The sequence below is a fragment of the Mus caroli genome, chromosome 6 (assembly GCF_900094665.2).
Source record: "Mus caroli chromosome 6, CAROLI_EIJ_v1.1, whole genome shotgun sequence".
Taxonomy (NCBI): Eukaryota; Metazoa; Chordata; class Mammalia; order Rodentia; family Muridae; genus Mus; species Mus caroli.
The window spans coordinates 55461325-55487958 of NC_034575.1; the positions used below are offsets into that span (position 1 = coordinate 55461325).

General features: G+C 37.9%; 1 protein-coding gene across 2 annotated transcripts in view; it reads right to left on the bottom strand.

Moving 5' to 3' along the window:
- Snca (synuclein alpha) overlaps positions 1-17971 on the bottom strand; it is an 89093-nt gene extending 71122 nt beyond the window's left edge. The window contains exons 1-4 of one of the 2 annotated variants that reach the window (XM_021165282.2): positions 16842-17183; positions 15610-15756; positions 6538-6579; positions 3836-3978 (exon numbers count right to left, since the gene is read on the bottom strand). In XM_021165282.2, the coding sequence (XP_021020941.1) occupies positions 3836-3978; positions 6538-6579; positions 15610-15730 (306 nt within the window). In that variant the 5' untranslated portion in view covers positions 15731-15756; positions 16842-17183. Of the gene's footprint in view, positions 1-3835; positions 3979-6537; positions 6580-15609; positions 15757-16841; positions 17184-17788 lie in introns of those variants that run through there. The other variant, XM_021165283.1, reaches the window with a different exon arrangement.
- Between the last annotated feature and the right edge of the window lie 8663 nt (positions 17972-26634).

Here is a 26634-nt window from a genome sequence, read left to right on the forward strand (position 1 = left end):
ACCACAATGATCTATTATCACCTTATAGCCATTAGACTGGTCATCAAAAGGACAACCCACGGCAAGAATCATGAGGGTGTATAGGACAGGGAAGCTTGAGCACCTCTGCTTAAAATATAACGGAGCCACTACCAAGACTGAGTGCTAGTCCTCAAACACTGAAATCACAGCTACCATATAGTCTGAAAATCGAATTGGTAGACATAAAGAAAGAAACCACTCAGAATAGTTGAGATGTGCAAACATGCCAAAGAGTAATTAGCAGCTAAATGGGTAAAGATGTGTGCATATGTGTACAAATGCAAAATTATTAAGCCTTCAAAAGGTCTATACAGACAGGGAAATCCTTACATTTGCCACAGCATGGATAAACCTTGAGGACATTATACAGTGCAAAGTAAACCAGAGGAACAAAGCTATATACTTTGGGATCTCTCTTCTATGTAGAATATATTCTAAGAAAACATCAAGTCCATAGAAACAGGTTAGAATGATGGCTATCAGGGGCTAGAAGGTGGAAGAAATGGCAAGATGGTGCTCATAACTTATCAGGAATTGGGAGGAATTGGGAGGGAGGGAATACCGTTGAAACTTAATATGTGACACAGTTGTTACAGTTAATAATACCTGACTGCCACCACAGTCATTTAAGTCATTGATTATGTTAATTACCTTGATTGCTATAATAGTTTGTGGTTGTATGTATACTTAATATAACATTCTGCTGTTAACATGTGTTATGACATAAACACATTCATCTTTTTTTGTAGAGTAATCATTTTAAATTTTATTGTTATTTTTAATTAAAATAAATAATAAAAGATAGATATAATTAATCATCATTGAACTCCTTCTGAGTGCTAGGCAGACATAGTTATTCAGAAAAATAGATAAAAATAAATATCATAAATATAATTAATTGTCTTATTAAAGCTGGGAACAGGACTGGAGAGATGGCTCAGCAGTTAAGGGCACTGACTGCTCTTCCAGAGATCCTGCGTTCAATTCTGAGCAACCACATGGTGGCTCACAACCATCTATAATGGGGTCTGACTCCCTCTTCTGGTGTGTCTGAAGAAAGCAATGGTGTATTCATATACATAAAATAAATGAATAAATCTTTACAAAAAAAAATGCTGGTCCTTGAGACCCAACCACCAAGACAGTGTGACTAATCCCTTCTATTAGCCTTCTATTAGTATATGAGAGCTATGGGTCAAATCCCTGTTCTTCCAAGTTTCTCACGCACTAGACACAATCATTATTTGTTACAAATGGGTCAATTGGGGTCACTGACAATCAATTTTAAAAGTTAACGAATATATGCTTGTTTCTTTTCACCAAGATAATTTTAGTTAGAATCTGAAAGATGAAATAAAATATTTCAAATTTCATTAGAAATAAATTCAATTTTATTTAAACTGTGGATATGTTTTGCATCAAGAAATATGGCCACAATTACTGGCATTTATTTGTGTATTCCTTTAGTTATTGTAGATATTCAGAATTCATTTCTAAATTGGGCTTTACCAGCTTTTTGGTAAGGTAGCAAAACTCAGAGCTCCCCATTACATAAGAATAGGTCTTGGGCACTTAGCACAAGCTTTCATAGCTACCAAATGACCAGTATACTATGAAGATCAACCATCTAACCCCCAAACCAACAGGGTTTTATCCCAATTTTTTTATTGCAATTTCTGTTTATGGCTTCATTTTTATATTAGAAAATTTTAGGAGCCCACAGTTAATTCCTCTAGGAGAAATATCTGCAAATGTTTCATTTTGTAACACTGGTAGATTTCCGCTTTAGAATACTAAAATACGGATTGTTATTATAAAAGGTAGAAAATAAGTCTGAGTTGACAAGATGTGAAGTGTTTTAATAAACCATTTGTGACTTATAATGCACGTTTTAAGTGCAGACAAAGTGGAAAATAGAATGAGACATGCTTCCCAGCCTTTATACATTCCAAAGCACTAAGGTTTTCCACTCACTCTAGTATTGCACAATTCAATCAGTAGACAAAGGAAGGTATGTATTGGTGGCATAGCTAGGCAAGTGATGTGCAGATAGATGTGTGTGAGGGTCATCAGGGAACTCCTGTCACTCAGGAACTTGATACTCACTTCCTCTCTACAAATTCCACATTCCTCATCGGGAGTTGGTTTTAAATTGAGGGTCTGTTGATGGCCTTCCTTTGGTGCTTTGTTGTATATGTGTGATCATGTGTTTTTCTGACAAGAGGTTCCCTTGTTTTCATTTGATTGTCAAAGAACCTGCAATTCTAGACTCCTTGATAGTAATCTGGTGTCTCTTAAAATTTTAAGTGTGATAAAGATAACCATATGATTACAATGTCAAATGGAAAATAGGCATTGATATAGTTATTACCACAAAAATGAGATTACCACAAAAGCATATTGCACTCAGAGCAGAGCTGACTTGACCAATCCCATGGTGACATCAGCTGAGCACTTCTCTGAACACTTCCTAGATTATTTTGGGTTACATTTAATTGCCCTAACAACAGAACTGTCTATGAAACGTACATCCTCAGTTTCCCAGTCTGTTCTGCCACCTAGGACCAGTGAAATAGAGAAGACACACAGTAGTCTGCCCACAGGTGAAAGTATCTTTCTTTTGGGTTTCAGGATGTCTACTTCAGAACCCATTTGAATACAACTTTTGGATCAGTCAATAGCCAATGGCTTTACACCATGTATATGATTATTAATCCTTAGAAAGTTGTCATTTCTCCACTCTTTCTATCCTTAATAAGCTCTTATTCATTACTGAATTTGTAGTTAGGAACTTGCCTAGACATATGAAGTATCAACAAGCAAAATAAATATTTACACTATGATAGTGCCTACCTCGACAAAGAAAAATAACATACTCAAAACAAGTAGATTATTTAATTTATTTTAAATGCAATGACACTTTATCAAACAAGAAGAAATTAGAATAGAAAGGTTATGGTTTTCATGGGTGAGAATAGCTCCAACTTTAAATAAATTAGGCATTGCAAGGAAGGTGTCATTTAACAAAGACCCAGAGCAAGAGAAACTGAGATGGGCTTTTTTAGGGGGGAATCTGGAATCGCTCAAAAAAATATAGAAGGACATGTGACATAAAAAATGCAAAACTCATCCTACTGTAAGATCATGAGGTTTGTGAAACATCATCTTTCAGGGGTCCTCATTTTCTGTTCCTTTAACATTTGATAGGAAAATTATACCTAGAATATGTCACTGCAGCCTCATATTTATCCAGAAGCAAATTTAAAATTCTGAAAATGTAAGAATCACCATATGAAACCATGATCTGTGTTTGGTATGAACTTTAAGTCTCCCAGTTGGCAAAATCATGTTTGGTAATGAGTTGTTACATATGCAAATATGTCATTTAATAAGAGATGATGTAATTCCAAATAAATCAAATGAAAGATCTTCTTTCTGAAAATTTAGAAATTACTCATGATTGCTTCTCAACCTTTTGGCTAAGTTCAGAGTAGAAATTACTCATGAAAATGCTTGCTATTGCCATAAAGAGGAATTCCAGACTTACCATTTACATGAAAGCAGTCATTCTTTCTGAAATGTCACTGGTCTCTTAGTGTTCACTACATTTTTTTTAGTTCTATATCTTTCTTCCAGAAACTAAAACAATCAGGGTTATTGTGTGCATGACATTTCCCAAGGACATCAGTGCATCAAAATAAGAGCCCTTTAAAGGCAGTCCTTCCCCACAGTGTGCATCATGTGCATGCTCTATGATGCATGCAAGGACCATGGTGTCCAGGGTTATCACTGAGCATAAAACAGGCAGCCATACCTTGCCCATCTGGTCCTTCTTGACAAAGCCAGTGGCAGCAGCTATATTCCCAGCTCCCTCCACTGTCTTCTGAGCGACTGCTGTCACACCAGTCACCACTGCTCCTCCAACATTTGTCACTTGCTCTTTGGTCTTCTCAGCCACTTAAGAAAATCAAGAGTGACAACAGAGTAAAAGATGATGGTGTGACAGAGACTTTAATAACCCCACTTCTAGCAGCTGTCAATTTCTATAGACACATATACCAAAGGTAACAGGAGTCTGAAGAAACAAGACAGCAAGGTAGAAGTGACATGTTTCAGCCAAACACTGAATATGAATTTAGTGTAGAAATTAGAAAATATTGGGAGTTTAATTATAACACATAGCAACAAGTGAATTGGATTTGGTTTGCATTGAGGCGAGTGGACACAAAACATTGCAGCCAGGTGCAGTGTCAAGTCTGAGCATCCCTGTACAATTTCAGTGTCAAAGCCAGCTCTGTGACCTCACTTCCCAAAGTCACTTCTATTATCCTTTCTAAGTAACATTTCAAACATATGTAATGGCACTTCTTTGAAAGTCCAGAATTCAAAATGTTCCTAAATTCTTAACTTTTGAGCAGCACCAATACTATTCAATAAATTAAGCAATTTATTTATATGTGATGGGGAGAAATAGCACTTACTGTGGCCTTTCTTGACAATGCATTTCTTCATAGTCTGACTAATTGTGACAGTATATTTGATATTATATATTACTGTCAGGGTTCTAAACTGGTAGAATGGTGGTACACGATGCCCACAACCACACCACTGTGTCCTTGCTGCTTAACAGTGTCTCTTATAGCCGGGCGGTGGTGGCGTATACCTATAATCCCAACACTTGGGAGGCAGAGACAGGCAGATTTCTGAGTTCGAGACCAGCCTGGTCTACAAAGTGAGTTCCAGGACAGCCAGGGCTATACAAAGAAACTCTGTCCCAAAAAAAACAAAAACAAAACAAAACAAAACAAAACAAAAAACAAACAAACAAACAAAAAAGTGTCTCTTATAGTGTTTTGTAAACACTAGATTTGATATAGTTAAATATGGAAGGGAACTTTCAGTAGTAAATATTCAAGAATCCTGGGTTATATTATATAATGTGTCTTTACCTACTGTGGAGCATTTCAAGTTCCTTAATAGACTAAAATGATATATAAAAGGCATTTAAATTGTCAACATTATAAAACTATGGAAATGCAAACTTGCTGACAATTATTCTCTAGAAAATATTTGTAAAATGTTGCCTACTGCAGAAACTTTCCATACCCCTCTTACCTCTCTTGCTCCTCCAGCCCCCACTCTATTTCCCACACAGTATAAAACTCATGCTTTATATCCTTGTCATTCAGGGAATATTAAACACTTCCAAAGTTGTCAATAGAGAACAATGCATTCACAATAGACTGAATCTCACCAGTTGCTTCTCCCTCAACTATGGAAACTGGAACATCGTGGCTCTGAGTGTGGGCCTCCAGCACTCTGTACCTGTCTTATCTATCTTATTAGAGTCAAGCCTAAGTTTCCACTTCCAGGAACCAATCAGTCTGCTTACTATCTTGCTATCTGCACTTTTTGTGGGACAGCAACTGAAAGAACTTCCAAAAGGGTCTTGTTCCTGGGCTTCAATGTTGCTTTAGCATCATTATTCTTTATCAGTGTGCTAAAAAGAAGGAGCTCTTTTCCTCCATGGCCAGCAAATGATTCTCGGGAAAGAGCCACTGGAAAGACACAGGTTGCCACTGTGTGATGCTGTCTAATGCAATGTATTTGCTTTGTTTTATGGTGTCACGGCCAAGGTTCCTGATCATATCAAGTACATTTCTGACAAGACTTTTCCCACATAAGGAAGTCTGATGCATGGCAAATGGACATAAGGGACTTTAGCTACCACCAAGCTTTGGCAACTTGGTTATGTTTATCATTTTCTCTTTGATTTTTCCCGTCTTATTGTTCTGTTCCTTTCTTCCCACAGTCAATTCATTGTCTTTGTCATTTTTTATCTTTATTATTTTAGTCCTATAGTTCAATATTTATTATTTTAGTCTTACTGAAAATCTTTTTGAAGTTGTGCCAAGTGGATACAAATAAAATAAAAATATACAGCTTTTTAAAAATAACACACTACTAAGTATACTTTCTAAAAAGGATCATTAATCACAGAGGAAATATCTAATCAGTATAACTGATGGTATAAATACTAAATACAAAAGAAATGTTTACATCAAATATTTAAATTAATAGTAACATCACTATATTTAATTTATTTAGCCTACTACCCAAATACCAAATTATTAGAATTAAATACCATTGACTAATCTAAATCCATCATTCTTAGCCATTAGAATATTGGACTATACGTTTTTAATCCATATTTGTCTATTTAAAAATATTTCATTGCATAAACATCAAACTTTAAACAAAGCCAATATGCAAGGTCCATTGGTGATACATGCACTACCAGTTCTTAGAAGGTTGAAGCAGAAGCCATTCTGGCTTGTGTAGCTAAACTCTGTCTCACCATACCAAAATTAAAAATTAGATACATAAAAAAATAAATTGACCCATGTTCCTCTGACAATGGCTCTTATACTCATATCTTGAACTGTAAGCATCAAGTTAATTTAGCCTAGAAGGCATTTGGCATATCACCCCTGGATAAAAGACAACAGAGCTTACCTGTTGTCACTCCATGAACCACTCCTTCCTTAGTTTTGGAACCTAAAGAACAAAGAAATTGAATGCATAAATATTAAACTGTCCTTCGATTTACAGCAGCCAATTAAAAATTCTCGATATTCAGAAGGGAATGTACAAAGATAACTTCAGAAGACTAACAACCACCAATCACACTCAGAAATCACTAGAGTGGGGAAGATCTGGCCACCACCACAGAGGAAAGCTAGCACCGGCCTATCCAGGTTGAGTTCAGGAGGGAATCCTGGAGAGGGTTTAGTGGGTAGCCAGTTGAGTTAGTCAGCAGTATGAAGCTCCTGTGCTGTTCCACTGAGGAGATCATAGACAGCAACTGGGCACTGTGGAGCTCAAAAGGCTACAAGCTTCAATGGTTCGTATCATAAAGATCTGACACATGTTAGAGGCAACAGATATGTGTAGCTTGACAACACAATGTGAACATGGATGGGAACTGCACCAGAGGCTAAAAGTTTTGTGCCTTTATATATCAGATAAAACATAAAACACAATGCACAAAGCAAAATGACTCTTTACATAACCCTTGCTTGATGCTTTCTACATCAATTTACAGAGAGAAGGAAAGGGGAGATAACACAGGCATAGTAAGATTCTCTGTGCAGACCTGAGAATGCTGTAAGAGCACAACAGAGCAGACTGCACAATCCACAACAAACAAGGGAGAGGAAAGAAGATGTCACCATCTGCCCAACCCCTGGAACAGATTGACCTCACCTCATCTCACCTCTGATGCAGCCATTCAATACCTTATGTATTCATTTCATACATAAGGAAATTAAAAATCATAACTAAGTGATTTGCATAATACTAAGTTACAGCATGTTATGGGCACTTTCAAACTAAGTCTGTATGTAAAATAAGAATTTCACCTATGCCTTGAGCCATTACTAAACAAATAAATAGCTATTGCACATATTATTAAAAGTTTGTTAATCATTTTAAGAATAATCTTTCTAATGCTTAAAATTTCAGTTTAATGACCACCTTTTGATTAAATATTTTGGAGATTTAAGGTTCATTTGAAAAACTCTGGTTTTGATTTATACCAGAGTCTCTTCTTCCAGTCATCCACTGGTGAGTATCTGGGCTGCTTCCATAACACTCTGTGGTTGAATAGTCAAATATGCATGGGTATGCAGTACATCATTTTTGTATGGTGACTCTGGTGATTGCACAGAAGAGACATGGCTGGAAATTCTATTTATAACTTTTTAAGAATTCTCCACACACTGAGTTTCATAATTGACTTTTAGTCAGAAATAAAAAAGAATGAAATGATGATATGTGTAGGGAAAAAGACAGATCATCATGCTCACAAAGATAAATATGGCATCATTTTTTTCTCCCAGATATGCAAAAGTACACAAAAGCAGCTGGGGTCTACTAAAGAAGTGGAGAGGAAGAGCAAGGGAGAGAAAGAATAAGAGAAGGAGGTTATGATCAAAATACATTCATGAATTGTGAAAAATCATGTTTTATATACTTACATAAAAATGTCCTTATGGAATGGAACCATGAACAATGAGTATACACAACAAAAATGAAAGAGCAGGAATAACAAAGAGATATAAAAAGCATCATCTATACAAATAATAAAAAAAAACAAGTAATAGAAGGGTGGCTATAACCCTGAATATTAAATGCATCTGTGGGAAGATCATTGTGAGCATGTTTAGCCAGCAGAACTAGCCTAGAGCAAGAGTGAGACGTGATCAAGATGCTGAAAAATCTCATCCTTAGACATGCAGGAGTTAGGATCACTCTCTCCCTATTCTTAGCCTACTTGCTGTGGCATAAGACATCTATGTCCCTCACCTGTAAAGACAATCATGTTGTCAATGGCCAGATTACAGATTCAACATCCTCTTTCCCAATAATTCTTTGAATTCCTCTTCCTTTAAATGACGCATCCCCAGCACCTCAGTCCTGGCCAATAATCTACACCCACCCAGAAATCCCTACCACTGTCTAAGTTGTTATGTCTCACTAAAGCTGATCCCAGAAGTCAATCCATCATACTTATGGTAGTCTGAAGCCTGAACCTCCTCTGCTCCCCTCAGCCTTTTAGGCCAGTTGCCAATGGCCTCCAAGAAAGGGGAGACCCACACATCATAATGAGACCTATCACTTTGTACAATTAATATTGATAATTTTGTCTGCATGCATAAAATTTTTATATATCTGTGTATATATACAATATACATATATACCATATATACAAATATATAAAAATACATATTTTTAAGTGAAAGCTATCCTATAGGGATAAAGACATAGCTCTTAGTGCAGCACTGTTTTCTGAGGTTTAAGGACCTAAATTTGATCCCCAATATTACCAAGAAAACAAGGAAGAAAGAACTAAAGAGATGGAGAGAGGAACATTAACTAAAATAATCTTATCTAGACACAGAAGAATGCAAAGGATAAAAAGGGCATGAGGACTTATATGCTGAAAAAGACTTAGGCCAGTGTATGGGGGGAAAGTTTTAAAACTTTAAAATAGTGGATTTTAAAAATGCACTATTTGAGAAGAAAAAAAATGTCTTGCTACGTGTACAGAAAATAAGTAGGAAAAAACTAGTACAAAGACTCTATCATATACATAGCTTCCTAGAAGCCAACTGCTCAGTAATAAAGTACAGATACCAACATTTAGAGTAAACACTTCCTGTACATATCAAAGTCTTCTGTTTTGTGATGAACACTGTGACCAAACACAAAGTGTGGAAAAGGGGATTTCTCAGCTTCCAGTTTGGAAGTTCATTATCTAGGGAACCAAAAGTAGAAACTCCAAGCATGGCAGGAACCTGGGGGCAGGCTCTGATGTAGAGACCTCAGGAAAATGCTGCTTCCTGGTTTGCTCTCCATATCTTTCTCAGCCTGCTTTCTTATAACACTCAAAAGCACCTGCCTAGGGGTGGTGCCACCCACAGTGGGCTGGGTGCTCCTTCATCAGTTGTCAATCAGGAAAATATCCTCACAAACATTATTATGGGTAAATCAGAGGTAGACATTTCCTCAAATGATATATCCTTTTCCCACATATCTCTACTTCCTGTCAAGTTGACAAACACTATGAGGTAATTTCTAATTCCAAAATTGTTTAAAATTCAGATGTGCATTTATACAAGTTGAATAATATGATCAATAAGATAATCTAAGTACATGTACAAAAGTATGTTAAATTATTTAGTAAATAGTTTTGAAGATATATATGCATAGCCTTAAGAGAATTTTTTGTCTATTTTATTTAAAATAATATTTTAGAAAGGAGTCAATTAAACCCTCTTTAAATAAAAAAGCATATGTAAGAACTTTTATTTTGATAATAAAGAACCACCTACCCCCACTCCGATACAGAGTTCAGATTTAACTCTTTACTTCACTAAAGGTTAACGAAATCTACATCATGATCTTGGCAAAAGAATAAAAGGAAATCGTTGAAGTAAAGCCCTCAGTACTGTTGAATGCATGATACAGACATGGTGCGAACTCTTGTTCTTACCCATACAAATGCTTCTGAAGGAGAAGCTGAAGCTGAAAGCACAAGAAAGTTCTAGAAGCAGCGCAGAGAGAAAGGCACACTTGTTAGCAAGAATGGACATGTGTTCTGCATGGGTGCTGTCTGCGTGCATTTCAAAGGCACTGCTCATTTTGCAAGGGACTGTAGAGCTGTGAGGACAAGCTGAGCTGATCAGTGTACAAGACCTAACAATGAATGGGGAAACTGTATAAGCAGGGGATGGTGAGGGGGCTATTAGTCAAATTATTAAACATAAGTATGTTGGGAAATGGTAAAATATTAAAGCTAATATTTATTTTATATTCTGTAGTTTAGAATTTTTAATTTTTGCAAAAACAACGTGTTTATTAAGTAGTTTCAACAAAGCTTGCCTTCTTCTCATTGCATATGCCTTTACGGTGTGGGTATCTTTTTCATGTCCTAAAACATTGGGTGTGTTAGAATCCACAGTGGTGTAGGGAGGGCAGGGCAGCAGGAACAATGGAGAGCTTGCATATTGATCCAAAAGCAGGGGACCAAGAGTACACTGAGAATGATGGGTAGCTATTGAACCTTCACAGCCTCTCCCTGTGACATACCTCGGCTACCAAGACTACACTGCATATTCCTTCCCAAACAGTACCACTGGCTGGGACCAGGTTCGTGAAACTCTGGGTGGCATTCCTATTCAAACCACAACTCTTCATGCCATGATCTGACTCTGATAGTTCTTTTAGCATGGGGTTAAGAAGGCATTACTTCCTCTGAGACAATGGCTTCTGGTATGTCACAATCCTCAGTGTAAGCTTGTACATTTAACTCCTGACCCTGAACTGTGTACATACTATCTAGGACTACACTAGAGGCCACATATGCTAGCTCTACTTTCTTTCAAGTTGACATACACTAACCCGCACATGAACCAATTGCTATTTCCAAAATTATTAAATATTCAATTTACATTTCTGAAATCTGAATAGTCAGCTGTTATTTTTCTATAAACCAATTGCTCCCAGAGTTTTGCACTTTATTGCCTTGAGGTGACTTCACCTCAGCTGGTCAGTTTCCCCTTTCTGAGAAGTGTGTCTGTAAAAATATCACACGGATTTATCAGCAGGTTACAAAAGACAGCACACCCATAGGTGCTGCTTTTTGTGTGAATCTTGTAACAGATGGAAAGTGGCAGCCCATGGACAAATTCTGAAAGAAGTAGTTTACTGTAGTCACCAATTATATTGGGCTTTCATTATTTTTTGCGATGATTTTTAGGGTGAAGTGCTAGCAGTAAAGTTTGTACCTCGAATAATTACTATTAATTTATGCACTGGAATCACAGGTGTTTAAGTTGTGTTTTATGAGACAGGTGCTATTCACATCACAACTGGAAATGGTGGTGGGCAGGGCACCCTGCCCAAGTAGTAGAACAGCTTGCGTGAGAGAATTCAACACTTCTGTATCCTTCATCTTCACTACAATAACCTTTAAGATCTCCTGTCTAAAGGAAATACAGGGACAAAGAGTGGAGCAGAGACTGAAAGAAAGGCTTCATTTTATTTTCAGACACCAAACCCAGACACTACTGCTAATACCAAGAACTGCTTGCTGAAAGGAGCCTGATACAGCTGTCTCCTGAGAGGCTCTGCTAGAGCCTGATCAATACAGATTCGGATGCTGGAAGACAACCATTGGACTGAGCATGGGGACCCCAATAGAGGAGTTAGGGGAAGGGCTGAAGGAGCTGAAGGGGTTTGTAACCCCATAAGAATATCAACCAACAAGACCCTCCAGAGCTCCCATAAATCACCAACCAAAAAGTACACATGGAGGAACCCATAGCTCCAGCTGCATATGTAGTAGAGGATGACATTGTCTGGCATCAATAAAAGGAGAGCCCTTGAACCTGTGAAGGCTGGATTTCCTAGTGTAGGGGAATGCCAGGGCCTTGAGGTGAAAGTATATGGGTGGCAGGGGAGCATTCTCATAGAAGCTGGGGGAAGGGGTATAGAATAGGATAGGGGATAACGTTTAAAATGTAAATACATAAAATACCCAATTTTTAAAAAAGCATGACTAATGAAAACTAATGCTCACTGGCTGGTCCCTTGTCTGTCTTCTTTGCTTCAGCAGTAACAGAGAATTTGACATTTGGTAAAATCATGGAATGTCTCTTTAATGAAAGACAAATGAGTCTTGAAGGCCCTGTATCTCAAACCATACCTCACCTTTGTGATCCTAATTATCAGTTAAGTTATAAATGATAATTTATCTTCAGTTTACAGGTGAGATCTAACTGATAAGATATAGAAAAAAAAAATTAGGCATTAAGTAGGAAATAAGAAGTAAGATATGGAAGCTGGGGGACAATATAATAATGGCTTCTCTGAGCCTAGAAATGTACCCTGCCTTCCACCCCACCCTGTCTTGTTTATTTGGAATATTACAAGGGTACGGACTGGAGAGGAATGTGAGAAATGAGTCATATCATTGGTTTATATGCTGACTACTTAGCAACATGTAGTTAAGTCTCACATGTGAGACTTAGGAGTTAGATGTGTGAACACAGCTCTTCACTAAGCAGTGAAACAGAATTTGAAGGTGATTTTCTTTATAGTATTAATAAAACTAACATGAAGTGAAGAAAACTTTTTGACTTTAAATTCAATTTATAATTATACATCATGTCATTGAGACTGTTGATTATGAAACTAAAATATGTTAATTGAATTTTTTGTGCAAATATCACAGAGACAATCAGCACACTGTCTTCAATTCATTGAAAGGCAGTTGTCCAAGGCATTTGTTATTAGAGATGAGATGAGACTTCTGCCAAGCCTTTTCAGCCATAAGTGCTGAAGTTTAAATTGTTTTTCTTTGATAACGTCTAACCTTTTATTTTTAATCTTTTGTTTTTCTGGTACCAGAATAGAACCCAGTGCTGCACGCTGGCAGACAAGCACTGTGCCACTGGAGCTATGTCCAAAGCCCAGATTATTTCTAATCCTTCAGGTTAGGTATTAATAATAGTTTCATATCTTGGATAAAAATTAAGAAATTATGTTGACTGAGTAACAGGTAAATTGAACAACTTCTCTGACAAGATTCAAGGTTCCTAAATATGAAAGTGCACTCAGTTACTACCTTAACTACATAACTTTACTAACTTTACAAAGCAGTTGCATTTTTATGGACTATGTGTGTGTGAAAAAGGGGAGGAGACTCAAAGACATCAAGTTACCTCCTGCAGATGCTAAAGGCAGACAACATGTGTCTTGAATTAAATTTCTGTCTGTATCAAGTCAAGTCCAGAGTCTACATTCCTTTCATTTCTCTATAGTCTCCGAGTTGATAAAGACGGAGGCAGAGTCACACTGTTTTTTACCTATGGTTGTTTTCATACTTTAACAGCACAGTTGATTATCTAAGTAATAATCAGTATAGCCAACAGTACAGCTGATCATCTATGACAGATTTTCTAATATGTGTTGGAACATTAACAGAAGTTGACAAATATCTGAGCTCTCATTCTTATCTTCACACATTACTCTTCATCCCAAACTCTATGCATGTGTTCAGCTTTTAATTAGATCCCAGAACATAATCAGCAATTGATTAATTAAACATGTTTTAAATATAATAACAGACATTGATAATTTTAATAATATTAGACATATTAAAATTACACTTTCAATATAATGGCCTCACAGAGACCAACAAAATTAATCTTTGAAAAATATAATCACTTTATTTGCCCAAACTCGAAATTAACAATAAAAACAAAGAAGTGTTCTACTTGACAAAATCCATTTATTATCCAGAAAGAGTAATATACTAAATTAATATTCAACAACTTCTAAATTTGCTTTAAATTAGTGATCTACAGATATGTTTCTTACGCAACTGAAGTAAAAAAAATCAGTCACAAGTCTGTAGTTGTGGAAGAATTGAGCTTTTCCACAAATCTACAAATACTGCTTTTGTATTCTGAATTCTATCTAAAACATTATACTTCACAGTTCATTTAAAAAAAAAAACACTCTAAAATTAGCTCACTGACACCCTCCTTTTACAATACTCATTACAAGACTTTCGGAAAGGATGTTTTAAGTAGAAAAAGAGAATTAATTCAATGTAAAATTATTCTATGAAGAACTAGGAAAGGCGATCTGCTAGAAACTTCCATGAAAAGACACATTCATGAAAACATTTACAAGTATAAATTCCTCACTGATCGTTTGGAGGGTCAGCATGGCTTGCCTCAATTGGTACTCTGGATAGCATCTACATCACTTTTGCCACCTGTTCTGCTCCTTTTCAGTCTGAATGTTTATCTTGAGTCTTCCACCAAGATAGATGCCCCCCTAAGAAGGTGGAAACAGTGTTCACAGAAGGAAAGAGAGGTAGATGAACCCTGCAACTGTGCTCCCATGTGCACCTGTGTCTCTGCTGGGGATGAGCATGTGTGCATGGGTGTCTATTCCTTCCATGAAAGTACTGGAAGGGATTTGTAAAGTTACAGCCAATTTAACACAGGGAAAGACAGAGAAAGGGAGTGTTGGCCTTCCTTTCAATGTGTACAGTCAGGCAAAAAATGGCACTAAATATCAACCTCTTACTCTTCAGTATGTATGATCTCTGACAGGTGAACTAAACAAACATTTCTGAGGTTCCTTAAGTCCCGCTGTTCCCACTGACCAAGTGATCCCTAAAAGGAGATCCACCAAAGAAGACTTGCTTTCTTTCTTCTATTTTGGGGTCAAAGGAGTTGTATTTTCACAGTTGTAAAATACAATTATGCAAAACTATTGTTTAAAGCATTATAATTTATTAAACTTAGCAGGTATTACCTATAGTGATGATGAAAGAAATCAAAGTCCCATGAATACTTGCGGCTCATTTTCTTTCTTTCTTCCTTTCTTTCTTTCTTTCTTTCTTTCTTTCTTTCTTTCTTTCTTTCTTNGCTCATTTTCTTTCTTTCTTCCTTTCTTTCTTTCTTTCTTTCTTTCTTTCTTTCTTTCTTTCTTTCTTCCTTTCTTTCTTTCTTTCTTTCTTTCTTTGTGTGTGTGTGTGTGTGTGTGTGTGTGTGAGAGAGAGAGAGAGAGAGAGAGAAAGAGAGAGTGTGCATGTGTGTGTGTTCTCACATAGCTCAGGCTGGCATCAAATTCTCTGTGTAGCTGAAGATGACCATCAACTCCTGGTCCTTGGGCCTCCACTTCCCAAACGCCACCAGGCTTACTGCCATACATGTCTTTGATTCATAAGCATATTCTTGGTTATTTTTCATGGGTTGCCAATTTTTAAAATTCACTGTATTCATACACAGAAACAGAAAACCAAATAAAAACCCTATGTAAATAACAAAATTAATGAATCTAAGGAAAGAAAGAATTGTCCCTGTTTATTTCTGAGAGCTAATATGCAGGTTCATATTCTCTCACCTCCACATAGCTGTCACTCTTCTGAGAAGCTGTGATGCACACGAATCAGACACCACACACCAGCCACCCCAATTCATTAGTCACAGTGTCACTACCTACCTACATAGAGGACTCCCTCTTTTGTCTTTCCAGCTGCCTCTGCCACACCCTGCTTGGTTTTCTCAGCAGCAGCCACAACTCCCTCCTTGGCCTTTGAAAGTCCTTTCATGAACACATCCATGGCTAAAGATGTATTTTTGCTCCACACTAGAGAATACAGAATACATTTTGAATTAGAAAATTTGGATTAAAAAAATAATAAGGTTTAAAACAGCTAGAGAAAGAAAGGAAATTGAGGGGGGAAATCAGTATGCCTTCCCCCCAGTCCTGGTGTAAGTGTAATTTCTTTGGGGGAGGGGTGTGGGGCGTGCTGGGCACAGTGTTGATTGATTTTTGAGCTATGTCACTCAACACTAGGAAAAAGTCATGCCACTTAAGGATAAGATGGATCCAGATTGATCATTCGACTGCTCTTACATACATCTTTCAGAAGTAGAGTTGCAGAAAGGGAGGAGGACACCCCCATCAAGTTCCCAGGGCCCAAAGGTTACATTCAAAGTAAAAAGACTATCTAGAAAAGGAACATGGGAGGTGGGCGTACAGAGATGGAGTAGGGGCAAGAGGATAAAAGACCCAGAAAGGTGTCAGTCTTTGGAGAAGGAAGGGAGGGGAACTGTTTAATCTAGAAGTAGGGAACTGCTTGCAGCCCAGCCTTTCTAATCTTGCAAGACCTTCTGCCCACCACTAGCTCTTTGCCTGCTATCTGCCCAGAGCAGGCGCTGTCCATACACTTGAGCAGTCTCACTTGAGCACCACCCAACCAAGAAGCTCTGTCCTCAGCTGGAATCCTCTAGAAGACCCTGCACCCCATGCTCATTAACCCTTTATCACCTGTTGCCTACTGTCCTCTGCACTTCTATTAATCATGGGCCAAATGGACCCTTCTTCCTCTACAGAAAGAAGCTGAAATACCTCGGGTTGGAGCATGAAAGTTGGATGCTCAAATTCCACCCAATGCCCAGCACTAAGCTTCCACCATCCAGCACTCAACATGAAACACCCTAGCGTTTCCGCTTGAAAAAGCAGATGCCACAGGCAACCTGGCCTTTCCCTAGGGCTTTGACAGGATGGAAGGGCATGTCTCCAGCGAAAGGAAAGCCGAGTGATGTACTTTCCACGCACTGGCCCAGTCCCCACCTCCAAAGCAGCTGTAGTTGGTCTCCTCTAGGCGTCCCGGCTCTTTGCTCCGGCTAGCTAAGATCCCCAGAGCTGCTCCATCTACAGGTACTTACCGGCTCCCTAGGCTTCTGAAGAACTCCGATTCTTCCTCTTTTCCCCAATCTAATTTCAATGCAAGAGGCAAGGGCAGGGGCAAGGGGAACACCTGCTGGTCTCCTGCCGTCTCCTGCCGTCTGCTGCCTGCTGCCCGGCGCTCTGGCTCCCTGGCTCCTTCACGTCGCCCCCGCAGCTGATTTGTCAGCGCCTCTCCCCGCCCCTCGCCTGCCTCGTGCCTTCGCTCCTCTTCCTAGGGAGGGGACGGTTTGGAGATGCGGTGCGTGAGGGCTGTGGGTATCAGGAGCACGATCCCCAGGAAGGAGGGAAAAGAGGATGGCCTGAGCCTCTCCTCGAGTTCAGAGGGCCATTGGCTTTATCGTGGCTGAACTTGAGCTGGCGCCTCTCCTGCCCCATCCCCCTCCTTCCCTGCCTCAGTCTGTTCCCAGTTCCTCTAAGCGATCCCCCTCCAGAACGAGCCCAGACGCCACACGAGAGAGCTGGACCGCCTGAAATGGTGTGTGTGCGCGGAGCCAGGCAATGGAGAGGGAGCACACACCCTTGGGGTTGCTTTTGTTCACACAGCTTAAGATTTCCATTTGTTTTTACCTCGGAGGAGTCTAAAAGGGTTCTGGGTGTAAAGGGGAGCCGACTAAGGAAGAGTTACAGGTTGAAGAAGCAGGGGGAGGCTCAGCAAATCCTCATTCCCACTCCACTATCACCATTTTCTTTTCCACCAATCAGAGGCTGCCAGACGCTGATTTTTTCCCCCATCTGTGGAGCAAGGAATAAATATCCCCCAACCGTCGAAAACCAGCTGCCTCAAGGCTTTTTTGCACTTGAAAAAGTGGCTTACTATAGAGTTACAGGATAGGAAGGTAGCGCCTGTGGGATTCACCCTCTGGGACCATTACAGGCAGTTTCTTCCTTAGCCCCTACTTAATGGCAGATTTTGCACACCTCTTACCTTTCCGACTTCTGGCTGCGTGGAGCTCCAGCGAACAGACCCTTCTTCCAATCCAAGCACACGCGCAGATAGATGCACAGGCTTTGAGACAATTTCTGTTACTTAACACGTTCCCACTTCTTTCTGAGATGAGCAGAATACCACTGTTTTATAGCAGAGCCAATTTGAGTACCAAGCTCCTCCCCCAGCAGAGTGCCTTGCTTTTCCTTTCTTGTATGTATTCTGAACTTGTGTTGGGCACTGGAAGCTAAATCAAGCGTTGACTATATTAAAAGGGGGAAAAAGTCGTAGGAGGGAATGCTTTCTCTGATCTTTGAAGTCAGTTGACTTCTGAATCCTGAAAAATAAATAAATAAATAAATAAATAAATAAATAAATAAATAAATAAAATTGAAGTCTAAAAAGCATTTTGAAACAAGGGACAAGCAACTGGTTTGACATGCTATAAAACCACAAATGCAGAGTACAAGTAATGTGACAGAAATTATCTGTTTAATCAATGCCTTCTATTCTTATTCCCTTTAAAAATCAACCTTCCTACACAGTAGTGGCACATACCATGTTTACTTGAAATTAAAGGAAAAGGTGGCACCCCTGCAGTAGATAGGGTTAGATCCTGGGCTCTAGCATCCCCAACCTGCCAAGTTAGGACACCTGTCCTCAACCAGCCAGGTAAAGTGACATATAAATAGTGAAATACTAGAAATGGGAGTAATTCAATGTGACCACATTAAGAAGAGGATCAGAGGTTTAGTGCCCCAAGTTCATCTTGTTTAGATAGAGGTCAGGAGGTATGTATGACTAAGCAGTAGGTCAAAGTGTGCTTCCAGCTACTGTCTCTGTCTGCGCTCCAGTCTCTTCTGCAAGGAGCTCTGACTAAGTATCTGATATCTGATATTTCTTCCTGGGAGACATGCTCACCCTGTAATTGACACAAAGCTTCAGCCTTTTCCTTCCCCCAGCAAATTCCTGGAGGACTTCCAATTTCTTGGGGTCTATTTGTCAATAGTCTAAAGCCAGATGAAAGGACACAAAGTCTCCTCGGGAAAATGTTTTGCCAGGCCTGTTTTGGTTGCACCTGGGCGTTGGTTTTCTGCCTCTCAGAACTTTACCAAATTATGTTCTATTTAGCCAGGATTTTTTTTCTATTATAGAAGAGAAAGTGAATTGTGGTGACACCTCTCCTCTAAAATTTTAGAATGTAAAACATTTAAACATATTTACAGTTGTGAGACTAAGATTCCTACATAAATATCACCAGCTTCGACAAGCATCATTCTGTGCCTTCAGCATGGCTACTCTGTCACTATTGGCTTCTCTCCTTCTAGAGATTTAAGCTTTTCATGCTTTTCCATCTGGAAATATTCTAGCATACATTAATAAATGTGAGAATGACTGAAATACCCAGGATGGCATCAAATGATATTCTACATTGAATTATAGTTTATAGAGTGAACTGCTCTGATTTTAAGTGTCTCCAGATTTTGAAAAAGTCCCAGTGATAGCATATCATTTTGAAGAGAGACTATTTCAATATCTAGAACACTCATTGCATGCAAAACTAAGCAGTACTGGTCAAGGTGTCGCTCCTAACATCAGCACTGTCTGGATTCCATTATCTTCAGTCACACAGTCTGGCCAGTTGTCTGACCTGAGTGAAATCTCAAAAGATAAAAGGAAATGTTTCATCCCTTTGAACTATGTTTATAATTCTATTTGATTCTGTACATATCCGTGGATTATATGGCCTTTGTTTATGCCAGTCAGCATCATGTGTTAGTTCACCTATGCTGTTGCATAAATCACTAGTTTATTAGTTTCTTTACTTCTTTTATTACTGCCAATAATGCATTTTCACAGTGACCCATAAAATTCAGTTAGTTGGATAGACTGCAGCGACAACTACTTAATTTCCCGATATGACATATTTATAAGTTCACAGGGATCTCCTTTTAAGCCTTGGGATTTCAGTTAAAAGAGAAATAAAATGTCAGATACTTTAAGACCCAAGTGCCGAGCAACGAAGGACTCACTGGGATAGTTGTGCTTCCTACAATGGAGCATAACTCCACATCTGTGCACTGTGTTTTATGTCTGGCAAAGAACAGAGGTGCTGAACCGTTTAATCATCACAAGGGGATAAATTTAGTTTTGTGTCACTTTTCTAGACAGGGAAACTGGAGCTCTGAGAGTGCATTGGACTCAGATCACATCAGAGTCAGATATGAGATAATCCAATAGGCTTTTCCAGAAGGCACAATCCTCTATCATTGTAAACCAGTCTGTGAAGTCTCCCAGATCAGGAATGGATGTGAATATGAACATGGAAAATCAGGAGCTGAGGTCCACATGAAGACACATATCAGTTATATTTGGAGTATCTGTATCAGCGTTCTTTGGTGTTGGGAAATTATTTCCATACACACATACATACATACACACACATGCACAAATTGCAAAAAGACTACAATAAAATTGTAAAATAATTTTCACCATTTTGATTTATTATTATATTCCTGCTTTATTCTATCCACACTTCAAAGCACTCTGAGCACAGTAAGCAGCTTTTCAAACTATGCTGATGGTTTCTAAGATCAACCTGTGGGTTCTTGTCTCTGCATTTATAATGGAGCTGCAGCCCTCTGTAAGAAAGAGAGGAACTGGACATTCCTGTTGTTTTCTCCTTTCTGTTCCGCACCTCCATTAGTATCAAAGCCTTGTTCTGAAAATCACTTTAAAACTTCAAGTTTAAACTCAAAGCCTGTAGTGTAAGGCAGAGCAACTTAAGGGAACATGTGAGTGATGTGTGCATTTGTTACCAGGTGCTCTCCCATGAATGAAATCTAATATTTTGCCATGCTAATAGCATTGACTTAACTGAGCTTAATCACATAATTATGCTGTAGATTAATGTTCTAGGCAAATATATACTTGACCTGCACTCTCTTTGATTTCCCATGAGACAAGTGAGTTTTGAGGTTTGTCCTGAGGTTAACAGTGCACTATTACAAAGAAAGCAGAGTGAAATGTCATGGCGAGAAGGAAGCTGATGGTGACAGAGTGATTAAAAGGGAGGAAAACGTTGGTTTAATGGGATTAACTGAGTACAGAGATAATATGCTTATCTCTGGGCTGTGCTTCTTAGTATCTGCCTGTCCCTTCTTCATCTTCTGTAATTACATGAGACATGTGCTGCTGAGATCTGCATATATGTATCTTACAATCTTATATGGTATGTGCAGCAGAGAAGCTGCCAATACATGGCTTTAAGATGATAATCATGTTTCATTTTCAAAGATTCATAAACTTGAGACAGAACAATAATGGGACACTAAATTTAAAAAGAGAAAAAGAATCAATGAAGAGGGAATGGAGTGTCTGAAGAAAATCTTTAATTTGACCTTTTGTGCAGTTTATTCTATTATTCCATATGCAGCAGAGGGTAATGAACAACAATGAAGAACAGGTGTAAACTTTGGCCACAGGAAAACAGCATGGCATATGTGAATAATTCAGTTGGATGTCTTTCTAAACATCACAACCATTGCTATAATCCTATGAAAATGAAGATGTCCATGATGTCAAGACTTAAAGACTATAAAACCAAATAGAAAATACATTTGATATTTTGGAATATAAGAAATTTATTTACTTCAAAATGAGGAAAAATATCCTATTGATGAACCCCAGAAATTCACTCAACTCCAGAAAGCAGGACATAAATCTAAGAGAGGGTGTCCACATATAACTCAGAGGCTAGATGGACCTGTGTGCTGCTATGAACTAGCAGTGAGTTAGAGATAGCACCTCACCTCTCTAATCTCTGTAAAATAGGGCAGGTATTTTATTTGTATTGTGTAATGACAGAAATAAGAGTGTTTTTAGAAATAATTCAACTGAGTGCATTCTTAAAAATGACTGCATATTTTTAATTTTTACTTTCATGTATATAAATATGAATCCAGTGCTCAAGGAGCCTAGAGGTATAAGGTCACCTGAAGCAGGAGATACATACTGTTTGAGCCTCTGGATGTAGGTGCTCGAAACTAAACTCAGTTCTCAAGAGCAATTTGAGCTCTTGATTACTAAACTGTCTCTTTAGTACGATGAGTGGAGATCTTTACGTAAACTGATGTTTGGGGTGAGCTAGGAAGCATTTCTTTTAATTTGGTCATTCTGAGTCTTATTTGCAGCCCTGAATCATTTCTTAGTCCATTCACAAGATACCTGAGATGTCTGTTACTGCCATCAATAGCTTTATCGTACTATAGTATGTAAAATATTTCCAACCAGATAGAAAAGTTATGAAATCCAACTTATAATATCTTTTGTGAGCAAAACCAGGCAGATTAATAAGACAGATATATTTTTCAGTAATATTTATGTTCAGAGGGAAAAATAAATGGATAAAATAGCATATCAAGAGGATTTATGTTTTTTCTTACAGCATTGATTTGGTTATTATGCCTTTCAAGGAAATAAATAACAGAAAGTCAATAAAAAGAGCATGTCCAGCAGGAGTTCAGAGATTCTAATACTTTTTACCTGTTTAGACAATTTGAAAGTATGGAGTAGCATTGAAACGATTTCCTACAACATTATATAAAATGCATCATCAGAATTGTCAAAGCTTGTTATTCCATATCAAATATGGAACAAGTGATTAAACAAATTAGAAAATGAAATTAGGGGCAAAGTAATACTTTAGCTTCTAAATATAGCATCTTCAAGTCCATTTATATTTAAGTTCCACTTCAGTTTTCTCATTAAAATACAAGTTATTTTGTGTTTGTATTTATATCAGAATAAGAAAGCCTGAGTAATTTACAAAGAGACTGTGTGTGTCATGCTCAAGATGGAAAGAACAGAGGTATGGATTCTTACTTTACTTGTCAAAGCCTAGACTATAGAAATAGGGCTTTCTAAATTGTTGTCTTTTTAATTCATAACACATATAGATGTTTCACAGATGATCTTTAATATATGCATATGAAAAAACACTTATTTAAACATCTTCAACAATGTAATTATGCAAAGAAAAAATCCCATTTATTTTACTCAAATGTTCAGTTTCTTCTCAAGCAAAGAAATAGCATAAAATTTTTAATGATACTGAAAATAGAGAGTGATAGACTATACATGTTAAAACACATTTGTATAAATACTTATACTACAACATACTACTACACACACATTATATATATTTATACATATATATATATATATATATATATATAGAGAGAGAGAGAGAGAGTAAAACAATTTGACAACTTTTCAAATGTAAAATGGAGCTCTGTAAGTGTTTTGGGCAATAATTAAGTGAATGAGCATTCTAGATCCTTAATTATCTTGTGCTGTGGTCTTATGTACAGAGATGATTTAAGTAGTTAAAATAACACTCAAGACAGATGGGAAATCAACATGAGTTTCTGTGACAAATGAACAGACTTCATACAATACATATAGAATGGTTCATTTTTACTGTTAGTTGAAGAAAATTAGATCAATGATGATAGAAAAATTAAACTCAATATGGTATCAGTCTTCCTCACAAACAAATTTTAAATTTGACTAAAATTTTATATTAAAAGACAATCTTTCCTTGATGATTATAAAATATACATCCTAAGAATGTTGACATATGTCAAAGAAACATGTTTTACCATTTTATAAACTGTTGATAATGATCCTGCACTTTCCACGATTTTTGTCAAAGCAATTGTCCATGTAAAATTTTTGCTCAGGTATCTATCTAAGTCATCCACTGTTTATGTGAAAAGGTGTTTCATCCATTAGGACATGACCAACCATTCTGGTCCCAGAGTCTTTTTAAGCATATAGCAACCTAAAGCATACAAACAAGTGTTGTGATGATGGGTGACTCACTTACTTATGCAATATATATCAGGAAACAAACAAACAAAAGAAAAAAAAGAGTATTCACATTGCTCTGCTTTTCTTAGGTGAAACCAATATATGTAATAAAATATGTCTGCCCATTTGAAATTTGCCCAATTAATAAGCAGATCTGCATATGTGTCCAGAGTGCTACTAACTGGTGAAAAAGAAGAAAAATTATACAAACTCTCCATTAATCTTACTCTGGCAAGTAAATTATTTCCAACTAGTGATGAAACCATGTTTAAGCAGCCACAAGAACTGACTAAGGTGGTGGCACATGCCTTTAATCCCAGCACTTGGGAGGCAGAGGCGGGCAGATTTCTGAGTTCAAGTCCAGCCTGGTCTACAGAGAAAGTTCCAGGACAGCCAGGGCTATACTGAGAAACCTTGTCTTGAAAGAAAAACAAACAAAAAATAAAGAAAGAACAAATTGACTAAGAGGCCAAAGACTATTGACATATAAATGCTTGATTTTATTGTATTTATACTGATTCCTAGATCATGTATTTAGGACAAAAGGAAATATAATTTTATAAAAAGTGATTGATAACTGGATATGAAGTTCAAGGAGATTGAATTAAAGCTCTTCCACATATACTATATACTATTTCTCAACATATTTACATTACAAAATTAAAGAAATATAAACATTTGAAATAAACAAACCAAAAGAAAAAAAAACCCAAAATTTAGTTCAGAGATGAAGCTATTTGAAAACATTGCAAGCATATCAGTCAAAGACAGTTCCTTTTGCTTCCCCCATCACTAAGCAAATCTGTTTGAATAGTGTCCTGGTTGTGCTTACAATGTGTTATGAATTTAGATATATCTGAGAAGGGGAGAACCTTAACTGATACCTGTGAGATTGGCCTGTGGGTGTATATGTAGTTATTTTCTTGCTTCATGACTGATGTAAAAGAGTTTAGTCTACTGTGAACAATGAAGTTGGGCCATAAATGATGAAACTCAAGAAGAATGAAGACCAAAGTGTGGACACTATGCCCCTTCTTAGAATTGGGAACAAAACACCCATGGAAGGAGTTACATAGACAAAGTTTGGAGCTGTGATGAAAGGATGGACCATCTAGAGACTGCCATATCCAGGGATCCATCCCATAATCAGCTTCCAAACGCTGACACCATTGCATACACTAGCAAGATTTTGCTGAAAGGACCCAGATATAGCTGTCTCTTGTGAGACAATGCTGGGGCCTAGCAAACACAGAAGTGGATGCTCACAGTCAGCTAGTGAATGGATCACAGGGCCCCTAATGGAGGAGCTAGAGAAAGTACCCAAGGAGCTAAAGGGAACTGCAACCCTATAGGTGGAACAACATTATGAACTAACCAGTACCCCAGAGCTCTTGACTCTAGCTGCATATGTATCAAAAGATGGCCTAGTATGTCATCACTGGAAAGAGAGGCCCATAGGAATTGCAAACTTTGTATGCCCCAGTACAGGGGAATGCCAGGGCCAAGGTGTGGGAGTGGGTGGGTAGGGGAGTGGGGGGGGGAGTGTATTGGGGACTTTATGGATAGCATTGGAAATGTAAATGAGGAAAATACCTAATAAAAAAGATTAATTAAAAAAAAAAAAAGAAAGAAAGAAAGGTAGCTGAATGTGATTCTGGAAGTAAGCCAGCAAGTAGTACTCCTCCATGGACTCTGGTTCAGTTTCTGCCTTGAGTTTCTGCCAAGACTTCCTTTGATGATAAACTATAACCTTCAAGCTGAAATAAAGCTTTGCCTCCAAAGTTGCTTCTGGACATGGTGTCTTTCACAGCAACAGAAAAACAAGGACAGAAGTTGGTACCAAAAAGTTGGCTATGTCTGTGAAGAACCCAATCACTTTTGGGTTTGGAGGAATGTAAACATTGGAAGCGAAAGGCCGATGAATGCTATGGACAGAGATTAAAAGGTCTTTTTAGTAGAAGCTTGGAAGACAGCAGAGTTGAGAGTGATAAATACTGTAGAAGCCTGGACCAAGAGGTTTCAGAAGGAATGAAGGACATTAACAGCAAGTGGGTTGGAGGCTATTCATTTTTTCATCATGGTTTGAGGCCACCTTCTGCTCATGTCCTGAGCAGAATACTTCCCTGAGACTCAATTGAAAAGTAATGGATGAATTTCTTTAGTGGAAGAGATTGTAAGACAACATAATGATGAATCTGTGGAATGGTTGTACTATAACACTTATGCAGATCTATAGTGAAAGAAAGAGCAACTGGGGCAGAAATACAAAATGTGCAGTTTAGAGAGAAAAAGACCACTAGTATGTTTATGTTACAGCCAAGGCAAGTGCTGAAGGAAGGCTGTAATTATTAAAAAGGTTTTTACCATTAAGGACAGGTCTACTTTGCATTGAAATGAAGGGAAGGGTGTCCTCAGGCAATACTCCACAAAGCAAGATTTCAAGCTCCCTAAAGAGACCCTATTTTCGGTTCCTTGAAAGCAATAAAATAAAAAAAAAAGGTGATGTTAGTGTGATTCAGTGGCACCAGAGTCCATGATAACCAAAAGGATGCAGGAGTGGCATGCATACTTGTGAGTATTAGCCAGCAGTCTTCTAATTGTGGGTATGACTCATTCAGCAAGAGAGAAACCATGCCTGGTACCTGAAAACCTAGTTAACTAGTCAGTGCTAGTGAAGTCATGGATGATGGAGGAGAAACTACAACCACTAATTTACTAAACCAGCATAATCGCTAGCTACAATCTACAACCATTTGTTGTTATACCCACAGATAAGTATAGTCTTTACTCCTTATCAAGGAATCTTTTCTTTGAAACACATAGAGACCACTACAGAAAAGCTACAACCAATCAAAATACAAAGTTTTAGAGCCCAGTCCCAATGGAAACATTTACGAATGAGGAAACAGAAAGATTGTAAGAGCCAGAGGATCAAGAAAATTTGCATGAGATTATGTCTGCTAATAATGTCA